This window comes from Panulirus ornatus, chromosome 12, assembly GCF_036320965.1.
Source record: "Panulirus ornatus isolate Po-2019 chromosome 12, ASM3632096v1, whole genome shotgun sequence".
NCBI classification, from domain to species: Eukaryota; Metazoa; Arthropoda; class Malacostraca; order Decapoda; family Palinuridae; genus Panulirus; species Panulirus ornatus.
Window position 1 is genome coordinate 30,584,048 of NC_092235.1, and position 15,318 is coordinate 30,599,365.

Consider the following 15,318-nt stretch of genomic DNA (forward strand, 5'->3'; position numbering starts at 1 on the left):
TGCTGGAAATGAGATGTTTGAGGACAATGTGTGGTGTGAGGTGGTTTGATCGAGTAAGTAACGTAAGGGTAAGAGAGATGTGTGGAAATAAAAAGAGCGAGGTTGAGAGAGCAGAAGAGGGTGTTTTGAAATGGTTTGGGCACATGGAGAGAATGAGTGAGGAAAGATTGACCAAGAGGATATATGTGTCAGAGGTGGAGGGAACGAGGAGAAGTGAGAGACCAACTTGGAGGTGGAAAGATGGAGTAAAAAAGATTTTGTGTGATCGGGGCCTGAACATGCAGGAGGGTGAAAGGAGGGCAAAGAATAGAGTGAATTGGATCGATGTGGTATGCCGGGGTTGACATGCTGTCAGTGGATTGAATCAGGGCATGTGAAGCGTCTGGGGTAAACCATGGAAAGCTGTGTAGGTATGTATATTTGCGTGTGTGGACGTATGTATATACATGTGTATGGGGGTGGGTTGGGCCATTTCTTTCGTCTGTTTCCTTGCGCTACCTTGCAAACGCGGGAGACAGTGACAAAGCAAAAAAAAAATATATATATATATATATATATATTATCCCTGGGGATAGGGGAGAAAGAATACTTCCCACGTATTCCCTGCGTGTCGTAGAAGGCGACTAAAAGGGGAGGGAGCGGGGGGCTGGAAATCCTCCCCTCTCACTTTTTTTTTTTTAATTTTGCAAAAGAGTGAACAGAGAAGGGGCCCAGGTGAGGATATTCCCTCAAGGGCCCAGTCCTCTGTTCTCAACGCTACCTCGCTATTGCGGGAAATGGCGAATAGTATGAAAGAAAAAAGAAAAGAAATATATATATATATATATATATATATATATATATATATATATATATATATATATATATATATATATATATCTTTCAAACTATTCGCCATTTCCCGCGTTAGCGAGGTAGCGTTAAGAACAGAGAACTGGGCCTTTGAGGGAATATCCTCACGTGGCTCCCTTCTCTGTTCCTTCTTTTGAAAAAAAAAGAAATATATATATGAAGGGTGCAAATGGGGAGGTGATAACAAGTAGTGATGATGTGAGAAGGAGATGGAGTGAGTATTTTGAAGGTTTGTTGAATGTGTTTGATGATAGAGTGGCAGATATAGGGTGTTTTGGTCGAGGTGGTGTGCAAAGTGAGAGGGTTAGGGAAAATGATTTGGTAAACAGAGAAGAGGTAGTAAAAGCTTTGCGGAAGATGAAAGCCGGCAAGGCAGCAGGTTTGGATGGTATTGCAGTGGAATTTATTAAAAGAGGGGGTGACTGTATTGTTGACTGGTTGGTAAGGTTATTTAATGTATGTATGACTCATGGTGAGGTGCCTGAGGATTGGCGGAATGCGTGCATAATGTCATTGTACAAAGGCAAAGGGGATAAGAGTGAGTGCTCAAATTACAGAGGTATAAGTTTGTTGAGTATTCCTGGTAAATTATATGGGAGGATATTGATTGAGAGGGTGAAGGCATGTACAGAGCATCAGATTGGGGAAGAGGAGTGTGGTTTCAGAAGTGGTAGAGGATGTGTGGATCAGGTGTTTGCTTTGAAGAATGTATGTGAGAAATACTTAGAAAAGCAAATGGATTTGGATGTAGCATTTATGGATCTGGAGAAGGCATATGATAGAGTTGATAGAGATGCTCTGTGGAAGGTATTAAGAATATATGGTGTGGGAGGCAAGTTGTTAGAAGCAGTGAAAAGTTTTTATACAGGATGTAAGGCATTTGTGCGTGTAGGAAGAGAGGAAAGTGATTGGTTCTCAGTGAATGTAGGTTTGTGGCAGGGGTGTGTGATGTCTCCATGGTTGTTTAATTTGTTTATGGATGGGGTTGCTAGGGAGGTGAATGCAAGAGTTTTGGAAAGAGGGGCAAGTATGAAGTCTGTTGTGGATGAGAGAGCTTGGGAAGTGAGTCAGTTGTTGTTTGCTGATGATACAGTGCTGGTGGTTGATTCATGTGAGAAACTGCAGAAGCTGGTGACTGAGTTTGGTAAAGTGTGTGAAAGAAGAAAGTTAAGAGTAAATGTGAATAAGAGCAAGGTTATTAGGTACAGTAGGGTTGAGGGTCAAGTCATCCTCCTCATAGGCTCAGATTGGGGTTTCTAAATGAGTGGTGATGTAACCAAGATGTGAAAAAAGGAGAGATAGGTAGTATGTTTGAGGAAAGGAACCTGGATGTTTTGGCTCTTGAGTGAAACGAAGCTCAAGGGTAAAGAGGAAGAGTGGTTTGGGAATGTCTTGGGAGTAAAGTCAGGGGTTAGTGAGAGGACAAGAGTAAGGGAAGGAGTAGCACTACTCCTGAAACAGGAGTTGTGGGAGTATGTGATAGAATGTAAGAAAGTAAATTCTAAATTAATATGGGTAAAACTGAAAGATGATGGAGAGAGATGGGTGATTATTGGTGCATATGCACCTGGGCATGAGAAGAAAGATCATGTAGGTTTGTGGCAGGGGTGTGTGATGTCTCCATGGTTGTTTAATTTGTTTATGGATGGGGTTGTTAGGGAGGTGAATGCAAGAGTTTTGGAAAGAGGGGCAAGTATGAAGTCTGTTGGGGATGAGAGAGCTTGGGAAGTGAGTCAGTTGTTGTTCGCTGATGATACAGCGCTGGTGGCTGATTCATGTGAGAAACTGCAGAAGCTGGTGACTGAGTTTGGTAAAGTGTGTGAAAGAAGAAAGTTAAGAGTAAATGTGAATAAGAGCAAGGTTATTAGGTACAGTAGGTTTGAGGGTCAAGTCAATTGGGAGGTAAGTTTGAATGGAGAAAAACTGGAGGAAGTGAAGTGTTTTAGACATCTGGGAGTGGATCTGGCAGCGGATGGAACCATGGAAGTGGAAGTGGATCATAGGGTGGGGGAGGGGGTGAAAATTCTGGGAGCCTTGAAGAATGTGTGGAAATCGAGAACATTATCTCGGAAAGCAAAAATGGGTATGTTTGAAGGAATAGTGGTTCCAACAATGTTGTATGGTTGCGAGGCGTGGGCTATGGATAGAGTTGTGCGCAGGAGGATGGATGTGCTGGAAATGAGATGTTTGAGGACAATGTGTGGTGTGAGGTGGTTTGATCGAGTGAGTAACGTAAGGGTAAGAGAGATGTGTGGAAATAAAAAGAGCGTGGTTGAGAGAGCAGAAGAGGGTGTTTTGAAGTGGTTTGGGCACATGGAGAGAATGAGTGAGGAAAGATTGACCAAGAGGATATATGTGTCGGAGGTGGAGGGAACGAGGAGAAGAGGGAGACCAAATTGGAGGTGGAAAGATGGAGTGAAAAAGATTTTGTGTGATCGGGGCCTGAACATGCAGGAGGGTGAAAGGAGGGCAAGGAATAGGGTGAATTGGATCGATGTGGTATACCGGGGTTGACGTGCTGTCAGTGGATTGAATCAAGGCATGTGAAGCGTCTGGGGTAAACCATGGAAAGCTGTGTAGGTATGTATATTTGCGTGTGTGGACGTATGTATATACATGTGTATGGGGGTGGGTTGGGCCATTTCTTTCGTCTGTTTCCTTGCGCTACCTCGCAAACGCGGGAGACAGCGACAAAGCAAAAAAAAAAAAATATATATATATATATATATATATATATATATATATATATATATATATATATATTTTTTTTTTATACTTTGTCGCTGTCTCCCGCGTTTGCGAGGTAGCGCAAGGAAACAGACGAAAGAAATGGCCCAACCCACCCCCATACACATGTATATACATACGTCCACACACGCAAATATACATACCTACACAGCTTTCCATGGTTTACACCAGACGCTTCACATGCCTTGATTCAATCCACTGACAGCACGTCAACCCCGGTATACCACATCGCTCCAATTCACTCTATTCCTTGCCCTCCTTTCACCCTCCTGCATGTTCAGGCCCCGATCACACAAAATCTTTTTCACTCCATCTTTCCACCTCCAATTTGGTCTCCCTCTTCTCCTCGTTCCCTCCACCTCCGACACATATATCCTCTTGGTCAATCTTTCCTCACTCATTCTCTCCATGTGCCCAAACCACTTCAAAACACCCTCTTCTGCTCTCTCAACCACGCTCTTTTTATTTCCACACATCTCTCTTACCCTTACGTTACTCACTCGATCAAACCACCTCACACCACACATTGTCCTCAAACATCTCATTTCCAGCACATCCATCCTCCTGCGCACAACTCTATCCATAGCCCACGCCTCGCAACCATACAACATTGTTGGAACCACTATTCCTTCAAACATACCCATTTTTGCTTTCCGAGATAATGTTCTCGACTACCACACATTCTTCAAGGCCCCCAGAATTTTCGCCCCCTCCCCCACCCTATGATCCACTTCCGCTTCCATGGTTCCATCCGCTGCCAGATCCACTCCCAGATATCTAAAACACTTCACTTCCTCCAGTTTTTCTCCATTCAAACTCACCTCCCAATTGACTTGACCCTCAACCCTACTGTACCTAATAACCTTGCTCTTATTCACATTTACTCTTAACTTTCTTCTTCCACACACTTTACCAAACTCAGTCACCAGCTTCTGCAGTTTCTCACATGAATCAGCCACCAGCGCTGTATCATCAGCGAACAACAACTGACTCACTTCCCAAGCTCTCTCATCCCCAACAGACTTCATACTTGCCCCTCTTTCCAAAACTCTTGCATTTACCTCCCTAACAACCCCATCCATAAACAAATTAAACAACCATGGAGACATCACACACCCCTGCCGCAAACCTACATTCACTGAGAACCAATCACTTTCCTCTCTTCCTACACGTACACATGCCTTACATCCTCGATAAAAACTTTTCACTGCTTCTAACAACTTTCCTCCCACACCATATATTCTTAATACCTTCCACAGAGCATCTCTGTCAACTCTATCATATGCCTTCTCCAGATCCATAAATGCTACATACAAATCCATTTGCTTTTCTAAGTATTTCTCACATACATTCTTCAAAGCAAACACCTGATCCACACATCCTCTACCACTTCTGAAACCACACTGCTCTTCCCCAATCTGATGCTCTGTACATGCCTTCACCCTCTCAATCAATACCCTCCCATATAATTTACCAGGAATACTCAACAAACTTATACCTCTGTAATTTGAGCACTCACTCTTATCCCCTTTGCCTTTGTACAATGGCACTATGCATGCATTCCGCCAATCCTCAGGCACCTCACCATGAGTCATACATACATTAAATAACCTTACCAATATATATATATATATATATATATATATATATATATATATATATATATATATATATATATATATGGTTGCAAGTTGTGGGCTATAGATAGGGTTGTGCGGAGGAGGGTGGATGTGTAGGAAATGAGATGTTTGCAGACAATATGTGGTATGAGGTGGTTTAATAGAGTAAGTAATGAAAGGGTAAGAGAGATATGTGGTAATAAAAAGAGTGTGGTTGAGAAAGCAGAAGAGGGCGTATTGACATGGTTTGGTCACATGGAGAGAATGAGAGGATAGATTGACAGAGATAAATGTGTCAGAGGTGGAGGGAATGAGGAGAAGTGGGAGACCAAATTGGAGGTGGAAGGATGGGGTGAAAAAGGAATATGATGAATTGGAACAATGTGGTATACCGGGGTCGACTTGCTGTCAACAGATTGAACCAGAGCATGTGAAGCATCTAAGGTAAATTATGGAAGGTTTTGTAGGGCCTGGATGTGGAAATGGAGCTGTGGCCTTGGTGCATTACACATGACAACTAAAGACTGAGTGTGAGCGAATGTGGCCTTTGTTGTCTTTTCCTAGCGCTACCTTGCGTGGACGTTGTGGGAGGGGTGTGCTGTTTCAAGTGTGGCAGGGTGGTGACGGGAATGGATAAAGGCAAGTATGAATATGTACATGTGTATATATGTATATGTCTCTGTATGCATATGTATGTAAATGTTGAAATGGATAGGTGTGTATGTGTGCGTGTGTGGGCATCTATGTCTATTCATGTGTATGTAGGTGGGTTGGGCCATTCTTTTGTTGGTTTCCACCCTTCTCCATACAACCCTATCTATAGCCCATGCCTTGAAACCATACAATATTGTTGGAACCAGTATTCCTTCAAACATACCCATTTTTGCTCTCTTAGATAACATTCTCTCCTTCCATACATTTTTAATCACTTTTAGAATCTTTGACCCATGCCCACCCTGTGACTCACTTCCACTAATCCCTATTTTCTTACAACCACGATATGACACATGCAGCTGCTCCCAAACCACTTGCCTCTCAAGATCTTTCTTTTCGTTGCCAGTTGCATAAACAATAATAATCACTCATGTCTCTCTATCCACTTTCATTTTTACCCACATCAATCTAGAATTTACTTCCTTACACTGAATAACACACTTCCACACTCATGCTTCAGGAGTAGTGCTACTCCTTCCTTAGCTCCTGTCCCAAGACATTTCCAAATAATATTTGCCTTTTCCCCTTGAGCTTTGTTCCACTCAGAGTCAGAACATCCAGGTTTCTTTCCTTAAGCATACCACCTATCTCTCCTTTCTTCTCACTTTGTTAACAGGCACATACATTCAGACACCCCAATCTGAGCCTTCGTGAAGTATGAGCATCCCCCTTGACTCCTTCTTCTGTTCCCTCTTTAACACACAAATTTATTGCATTTGTTCCCTTCACTATATCATCCACTTCCTCTCTTTCAAACTGGATCTCCTTTAAAGTTCAAAATAAAAGAAAACGAAATATTTTGATTCAGTGAAACTGGCAACATTCGATTTGAACTTGGCAGGCTTCCATTCCCAAATTCTATTTAAACTCACAAAATATGGCACACACACTGAACATCTAATGCACATACCACTCAGGGGTCTCTTCTTATTCTAATATCCCAATCTTACTTTATAAGAATAGGCTTCATTAGCTGCAGACACTCCAAAACCTTGAAAAAAACAGGGGTCACTGCTTAGACTTCTTCCCTGCTTCCTAGACAGTGTGTGATAGGTTAATTGGATGAAAAAATAGGGGATGAAATAAGTCACAGAGTAGAAGAAGCAAAGGCCCTGGGTGCACTAGGGAGCATGTGGAAGGTAGGTATGAGTGTCTTATAAGGTGTTCCAACAAAGACAGGTATGTCTAAGGGTATAACAGGCTGTATGGATGTGAGCCTTGGGCCCTGAATGTAAAAGAACAGAGGTTGAACATGATATAAATAAAATGCTAAGGACAAAATAAGGCATGAGGCAAGTTGATCTTCAAAGGAATGACAATGTTCATGGAAGATGTAGTATCAAGTAAAGCATGACTGAGAGAGCTGACCAGGGTGAGCTGAAATGGTTCAGATATACAAAAAGGATGAGCAGAGACAGACAGACAGACTATATATCAGAGGTGGAGAGAGAAAACAGGAGCAGAAAACCAATAAGAGAAGTGAAACAGGCATTGGAATACCATTGTCTGAACTCTCAGGATGGTGAAAGGTATGCATGGGATAAAATGAATTGGTTTGATGTGGTATACTGGGGGTAATAAATTGTCAGGCTTATGAAGTGGATAAATTAAACCAAGGTATAGTCTGTTGGGCTTGACTGTATTTTTGATGTATTAAACATGACAGCTAAAGAGTGGATGAATACAAATGAGGTCACTTTTTTCTTTTGCTGACATTACCTTAATAAGGAGGGAGTACAAATGAGGTCACTTTTTTCTTCTGCTGACATTACCTTAATAAGGAGGGAGAAGTAATTGTAAATAAAATAAAAGTTTTTGAATTCCATTTATAAATAAGTGATATAAATGTGCAATATAATTTTTTTTTTTTTTTTTTGCTTTGTCGCTGTCTCCCGCGTTTGCGAGGTAGCGCAAGGAAACGGACGAAAGAAATGGCCCAACCCACCCCCATACACATGTATATACATACGTCCACACACGCAAATATACATACCCACACAGCTTTCCATGGTTTACCCCAGACGCTTCACATGCCTTGATTCAATCCACTGACAGCACGTCAACCCCGGTATACCACATCGCTCCAATTCACTCTATTCCTTGCCCTCCTTTCACCCTCCTGCTTGTTCAGGCCCCGATCACACAAAATCTTTTTCACTCCATCTTTCCACCTCCAATTTGGTCTCCCTCTTCTCCTCGTTCCCTCCACCTCCGACACGTATACCCTCTTGGTCAATCTTTCCTCACTCATTCTCTCCATGTGACCAAACCATTTCAAAACACCCTCTTCTGCTCTCTCAACCACGCTCTTTTTATTTCCACACATCTCTCTTACCCTTACGTTACTTACTCGATCAAACCACCTCACACCACATATTGTCCTCAAACATCTCATTTCCAGCACATCCACCCTCCTGCGCACAACTCTATCCATAGTCCACGCCTCGCAACCATACAACATTGTTGGAACCACTATTCCTTCAAACATACCCATTTTTGCTTTCCGAGATAATGTTCTCGACTTCCACACATTCTTCAAGGCTCCCAGAATTTTCGCCCCCTCCCCCACCCTATGATCCACTTCCGCTTCCATGGTTCCATCCGCTGCCAGATCCACTCCCAGATATCTAAAACACTTCACTTCCTCCAGTTTTTCTCCATTCAAACTCACCTCCCAATTGACTTGACCCTCAACCCTACTGTACCTAATAACCTTGCTCTTATTCACAATATAAATGTGCGATGATATATATGTGTGTGATGATTTAAATGTGATGATATAAATGTGTGATGATATAAATGTGATTTCCTATAATAGATATGCCTGAAAATTCCCTCCCTCATTATCTTATGTTAATGCATGATCAGGAATATAGCCATTACAACAACTATAAAAAAATTATCTGAAATATGGCAATAATACAATACAATGGTATTTGCTTAAAAAAATCCATTATACTGCAGAACTTTCTTTTCCATGGCATCCAACTCTAGAGATCAGCAAGAAACTGTCCAACTACTTTCTGATAGTACTGTTTATCAACAAAATATTGTCTAGAATGTACTGCCACACTGAACACATCTCAATCACTTATATCATTTCACTGATGTTCCTGTAGTAAAAATTCAATTCAAAATCATTACACATCTGTTTTCTGTGCTAATGAATAACTTCTTAAAAAGTATATTTGCTACAGTTAATTGCCTAATTACCATAAGATCAGTGGTTTAAAGCCAGGCCCTCTTCCAAGCAACAGCCACCAAATATACATGTCTTGTTAAAGATGGATCTTACTATTACAGGATTCTGGGGGTTATACTAGTGCCACTTTCCTTTGAATTATCATTACATAAACTTAAAATCATACTAACCCATCTGGTCACCAGTGTAAACAGGACGGTTGGTTTGGATGAGTATGGTAAGAAAACGGGTTGAGAAGTAAAGACGAGTATCATTAGAAAACACCGTGCCTCCGATGGTGCCTGGTGCATTACCCTCCACACGCAAACGGTAATCCCCATCAACACTTGTTTTGGGAATCTGAGGAGTATAAAGAGATATTAAGTAATACTTGTATTCCAGCATTTCTAAGCAGTTACTATAAAAGCACTATCATAAAGGCAATAATACATTCATTACATTTTTCTCAAAGAGCAAACATCTTCAGTATCTGTAACGTAAGGTAAATGATCTATATAATCTTTTGTTATGTGCCTCAACATTTCATGAAAATACAAAGCCTGAAAACAAGAAAAAAAATAGGACAACTTATGGTTACAAAAAGAAACTGTTGTGGGAAAGCAATTATCAGTCATCTATAGCTCTGGGGTGGGTCAATCAATTGCGCTACAAAAGAGATAAGCAACTCTTACAAAAGTACTACGGAATTGTAGCAACCTATAACGGAGATAAGCAAATCCTAAATCTTCAATCATACCTAACTGCCACTCCCACCATTGTAGCAACAGGCACTGGACACAAACAAACAATGGCCCTCACTTGACACATCCAATTGCTAGTTCTTTCTTTTCTTTCTTTCAAACTATTCGCCATTTCCCACGTTAACGAGGTAGCGTTAAGAACAGAGGACTGGGCCTTTGAGGGAATATCCTCACATGGCCCCCTTCTCTGTTCCTTCTTTTGGAAAAAAAAAAAGAAAAAAAAAATGAGAGGGGAGGATTTCCAGCCCCCCGCTCCCTCCCCTTTTAGTCGCCTTGTATGACACGCAGGGAATACGTGGGAAGTATTCTTTCTCCCCTATCCCCAGGGATAAAAGTTATCATGTATAATATATCTACTCCTGAGCCTAAAATCCACAGCCAAGCCCTACAAACTACTCCACAGCTAACCTTGACTGCTCCACTTATTGCATGCATTGCTTCAGCCACTTGGCAGCACGTCATTCCCCCACCAAAAAAATAGAAAATAAAATAAAATGAAAAATAAATAGATAAATAAAGGTAAATAAAACAACTAAAAATTTTTGAATCACTATAATTCATTCTAACTACTGTATGCATCTCTCTTCTGAACATTCAGACCCTAATACTTCAAAGCTACCTGCATCTCATCCTTCCATCCCTTTCTTGGTCTCTCCACTCTCTTTGTTCGTCCACTTTTGATGCAGAATTTCCATTCCTCAGTGTTTTTTCATTTATCCCCTCCATATGCCTAAACCACTTTTGGTGGCTACTCAGTTGGACTGTGCTTAATGCCACACCTCTCAGACACTGATGTTCTCACATCACATACAGACCTCAAACTTTTCAGGCCAATGACTCATATCTGTTCATGGTTAGGATTACTACACCTTCAGATATTCAAATTCTTGCCATTTCAAACACTGACCGCTCCTTACATATACCAGTTGAGACTCTAAGTCACACAGGTCTTAAAACATTATACTCACTAACTCTGCACTGTAGGGGGAGAACCAGCGCACTTATTTAGTTTTTTCCATATTCTCCAATAGTTTTGTGAATATTTAAAATAATTGTTAGTTCATGATGGGCAATGACTAATTGAAGAGACCTGTGTAGAAAATATACAAAAAATACAATTGACCATATCACTTTACCAATTATACATTGAAAATTAAATGCCCAAACTTACTGGCAGTTCCACCCCTTCTCCCCATATTCTCTGATGTTTTGAAAGTGTCTAAAAGATTTTCATTTCATGAGTTACACAACAACCCAACCCAGTGAAGGGAACTGTGTAAAAATGCAGGTCTCACAACTGAAAACCCTTGTTCTCCAAGACAGTGTTCCATGAGCATAAGATATTCTCCACAATAATCTTTAGGATAAAGCTGGGACATTCCAACCCTAATCTTTTTCAGTAAAGAAATGTCAGCCTCTTTTATCCTTCACTAACCATCCAAACATGATTGAGGCAGCTCACACATCTTAGGCCTTCCATTGCCCAATCAGTGACAGCCATGGGGATGATGTTCAAGTTCGCAATTTGCAAACCATAGGCACCAACCAGAATGCATTCAATAAATTTTTGAAAAAAAATAAAGCTGAGAAGGGTAACAAAAAAATGCTTGAGAGACATTGCTTCAAAAAGAAGTTATCAATTTTCAAAATGTTCATTTCTATCCTCCTTGGTCTTTCCAGCAAGCATAAGAGAATACCTACATGAAGGAGGAGGATTCTGAGAAAAACTTCCAGAGAGGACAAAACCCAAAAGCAAAAATAAATACCTTCATTGGTGACTCACGAGGAACACTGGAATCCCTAAAACCACACAGGGTAGACCTACAGTGTCCAAATGAAGGAGCGTCTGACAAAGCTGGAAGAAGAGTGCAAAATACCCCTTTTCTTGATTTCCTCAAATTATATGTTTCTGAGAAAGATTAAGGTAGAGGCCACCTTCCTCACATCACGTGCCCACATAGAGATATTCCTCACTGAAAAGGGTTTCATGATTCCAGGGTGCATAAAAAATGGTCCCCTCAATAATATCAGGTTAAATCTAAAAGGCCTCTGAGAGATGTAACTGGGTATTAACCATGAGGCTCTCTTAATGAAGCCTCCCAAGAGTGGGTGTCAAAAGGGATATTACTAAATCGACAGTTTCATTCTTAGCCAAAAATAAAGTTTGGTTTTATTGTAACCCACTAGAGACTGTCATCAAAGAGGAGAAGATTCCTGGGTCTGAACAAAGCATATAATTCACTAACACTCCTCTAACAGCAAAAAGGATGAAGAAACTGAGAAGGAAAACTACCACAAAAACTATTACATTGTATGATGTTTAACAATCCTAAAAACTCCCATCTGGGTTGTAGTGAAGCAATCGGTCTCCTAGAAAAGAAAAGCCAATGTTTATCCCAAAGACGACTGTGAACTTACTAACAAGACCCATAGACAGGGATCTTGAAGGGCACTTTCTAATAAGACGACAGGTTACTGGCTTTATTCTTGTCGATTTCATTCATATCTGAAACATTAGATTCTTGAAGTAAATCAAGTGGTACAGTCTTTGATTAGATGGCCAAATATTATGTAAAAGATCATCTTTTAGGTCATCTCCAAAGAATTACTTATACAATTGTTTGAGAAAATCCATTTGTGACTTCTAGGGTCCTGTGTCACTTCTAGGGTTCCAGAGTTACTTCTAGGGCTCGTATCAAGTCTAAGTTCCAGTGTCACTTCTAGAGTTCCAGTGTCACTTCCAGGGCTCCAGTGTCACTTCTAGGGTTCCAGTGTCAATTCTAGGATCCAGTGTCACTTCTAGGGTTCCAGTGTCACTTCTAGGGCTCCAGTGTCACTTCTAGGATCTAGTGTCACTTCTAGGGTTCAAGTGTCACTTCTACAGCTCGTGTCACTTCTAGGATCCAGTGCCACTTCTAGGGTCCCTGTATCACTTCTACGGGCTCCAGTGTCACTTCTAGGATCCAGTGCCACTTCTAGGATCCAGTGCCACTTCTAGGGTCCCTGTGACACTTCTAGGATCCAGTGTCACTTCTAGAGTTCCAGTGTCACTTCTATGGTTCCAATATCACTTCTCAGGTTCCAGGATCACTTATAGGATTCGTGTCACTCCTAAGATCCAGTGTCATTTCTAGGGTTCCAGTGTCAGTTCTAGGATCCAATGTAACTTCTAGGGTTCTAGTGTCATTTCTAGGATACAGTATCACTTTTGGGTATCATGTCAATTCTAGGATACAATGTCATTTCTAGGGTTCCAATTTCACTTCTAGGATCCAGTGTCATTTCTAGGGTTCCAGTGTCACTTCTAGAATCTAATGTTACTTCTATTATCCAGTGTCACTTCTAGGGTTCGTGTCACTTCCAGGATACAATTTCATTTCAAGGGTTCCATTTTCACTTCTAGGTTCTTGTCATTCCTAGGTTTCCTGTGTCACTTCTAGGATCCAATGTCACTTCTAGTATCCAGTGTCATTTCTAGGGTTCCAATGTCAGTTCTAGGGCTCCAGTGTCACTTCTAGGGTTCTAGTGTCATTTTTAGGATCCAGTGTCACTTTTATGCTTTCAGTGCCACTTCTAGGATCCAATATAATTTCTAGGATCTAGTGTCACTTCTATGGTTCCAGCATCACTTCTAGGATCCAGTGTCACTTCTAGTATCCAAAGTCACCTTTAAGGTTCCAGTGTCACCTCTAGTGTCCAGTGTCACTTTTAGGGTTCGTCACTTCTAGGGTTCTAGTGTCACTTCTAGGATCCAGTGTCCCTTCTAGGATCCAGTGTCCCTTCTAGGGTCCCAGCTTCACTTCTGTGATCCAGTGTCACTTCTCGAATCCAGTGTCATTTCTAGGTTTGTGTCACTTCTAGGGTCGTGTCATTTCTAGGTTTGTGTCACTTCTAGGGTCGTGTCATTTCTAGGGTTCCAGTGTCACTTCTAGGGTTCCAGTTTCACTTCTGTGATCCAGTGTCGCTTCTAGAAGCCAGTCATTTCTAGATTCATGTCACTTCCAGGGTTCCTGTTTCACTTCTAGGATACAGTGTCACTTCTAAGTGTCACTTCTCAGATGCAGTGACTTTTTTAGGATTTCAGTCTCACTTCTAGGATATAGTGTCACTTCTGGAGTTCATTTCACTTCTAGGATCCTGTGTCATTTCTAGGAACCAGTGTCACTTCTAGGATCTTGTGTCATTTCTAGGGTCCCACTGTCACTTCTAGGGTTTGTGTCAATTCTAGAGTTCCAGTGTCACTTCTAGAGTTCATTTGTTACCTCTATGGTTCCAGTGCCATTTTTAGGGTTCCAAGGTCACTTCTTGGATCCAATAGCACTTCTAAGATTCCAGTGTCATTTCAAGGATAGTGTTATTTCTAGGGTTCCAGCCTCACTTTTAGGATACAGTGTCACTTCTAGGGTTCTAGTGTCACTTTTTAAAGATCATGTCACTTTTAGGGTTCCTATGTTGCTTCTAGGATACAATTTCACTTCTAGGATACAGTGTCACTTCTATGGTTCCAGTGTCACTTCTAGGTTCCAGTGTCACTTCTAGAACCCAGTGTCACTTCTAAGAATCCAGGGTTACCTCTAGGATATAACGTCACTTCTAGGATCCAGTGTCACTACTAAGGTTCCGGTGTCACTTCTAGGATCCAGTATCACTACTAGGGTTCCAGTGTCACTTCTAGAATCTAGTATCACTTCTAAGGTTCCAATTTCACTTCTAGGATCCAGTGTCTCTTCTAGGATCCAATGTCACTTCTAGGGTTCAAGCTTCACTTCTAGGATCCAGTGTCACTTCTAGGGTTCCAATTTCACTTCTAGGATCCAATGTCACTTCTAGGATCCAGTGTCACTTCTAGGGTTCCAGTGTCACTTCTAGGATCCGGTGTCACTTCTAGGGTTCCAATTTCACTTCTAGGATCCAGTGTCACTTCTAGGATCCAGTGTCATTTCTAGGTTTCCAGTGTCACTTCTAAGATCCAATGTCACCTCTAGTATCCAGTGTCACTTCTAGGGTTCCAGTGTCACTTCTAGGGTTCCCGTGTCACTTCTAGGGTCATGTCATTTCTAGCATTTCAATTTCACTTCTAGGATCCAATGTCACTTCTATGGTTTTAGTGTCTCTTCTAGGGTTCCAGTGTCACTTCTAGGATCCAGTTTCACCTCTAGGATCGAAAATTATCTCAAAGGTTCCAGTGTCACCTGTAGGGTTCTGGTGTCACTTCTAGTATCCAGTGTCACTTCTGGAGTTCTAAAGTCCCTTCTAGGATCCGGTGTCCCTTCTAGGGTCCCAGTTTCACTTTTGGGATCCAGTGTCATTTCTAGGTTCCAGTGTCACTTCTAGGGTTCCAGTGTCACTTCAAGGATCCAGTTTCATTTCTAGGGTTCTGGTCTCACTTCTCAGGTACAGTGACACTTCTAAGATACAATGTCTTCTAGGATCCAGCATCAGT

General features: G+C 41.4%; 1 protein-coding gene across 1 annotated transcript in view; it reads right to left on the reverse strand.

The window, feature by feature from the left end:
* LOC139751996 (CD109 antigen-like) overlaps window positions 1-15,318 on the reverse strand; it is a 364,823-nt gene that overhangs the window by 318,124 nt on the left and 31,381 nt on the right. The window contains exon 3 of the mRNA XM_071667757.1: window positions 9,306-9,474. Coding sequence (XP_071523858.1) covers window positions 9,306-9,474 — 169 coding nt within the window. The remainder of the gene's footprint in view (window positions 1-9,305; window positions 9,475-15,318) is intronic.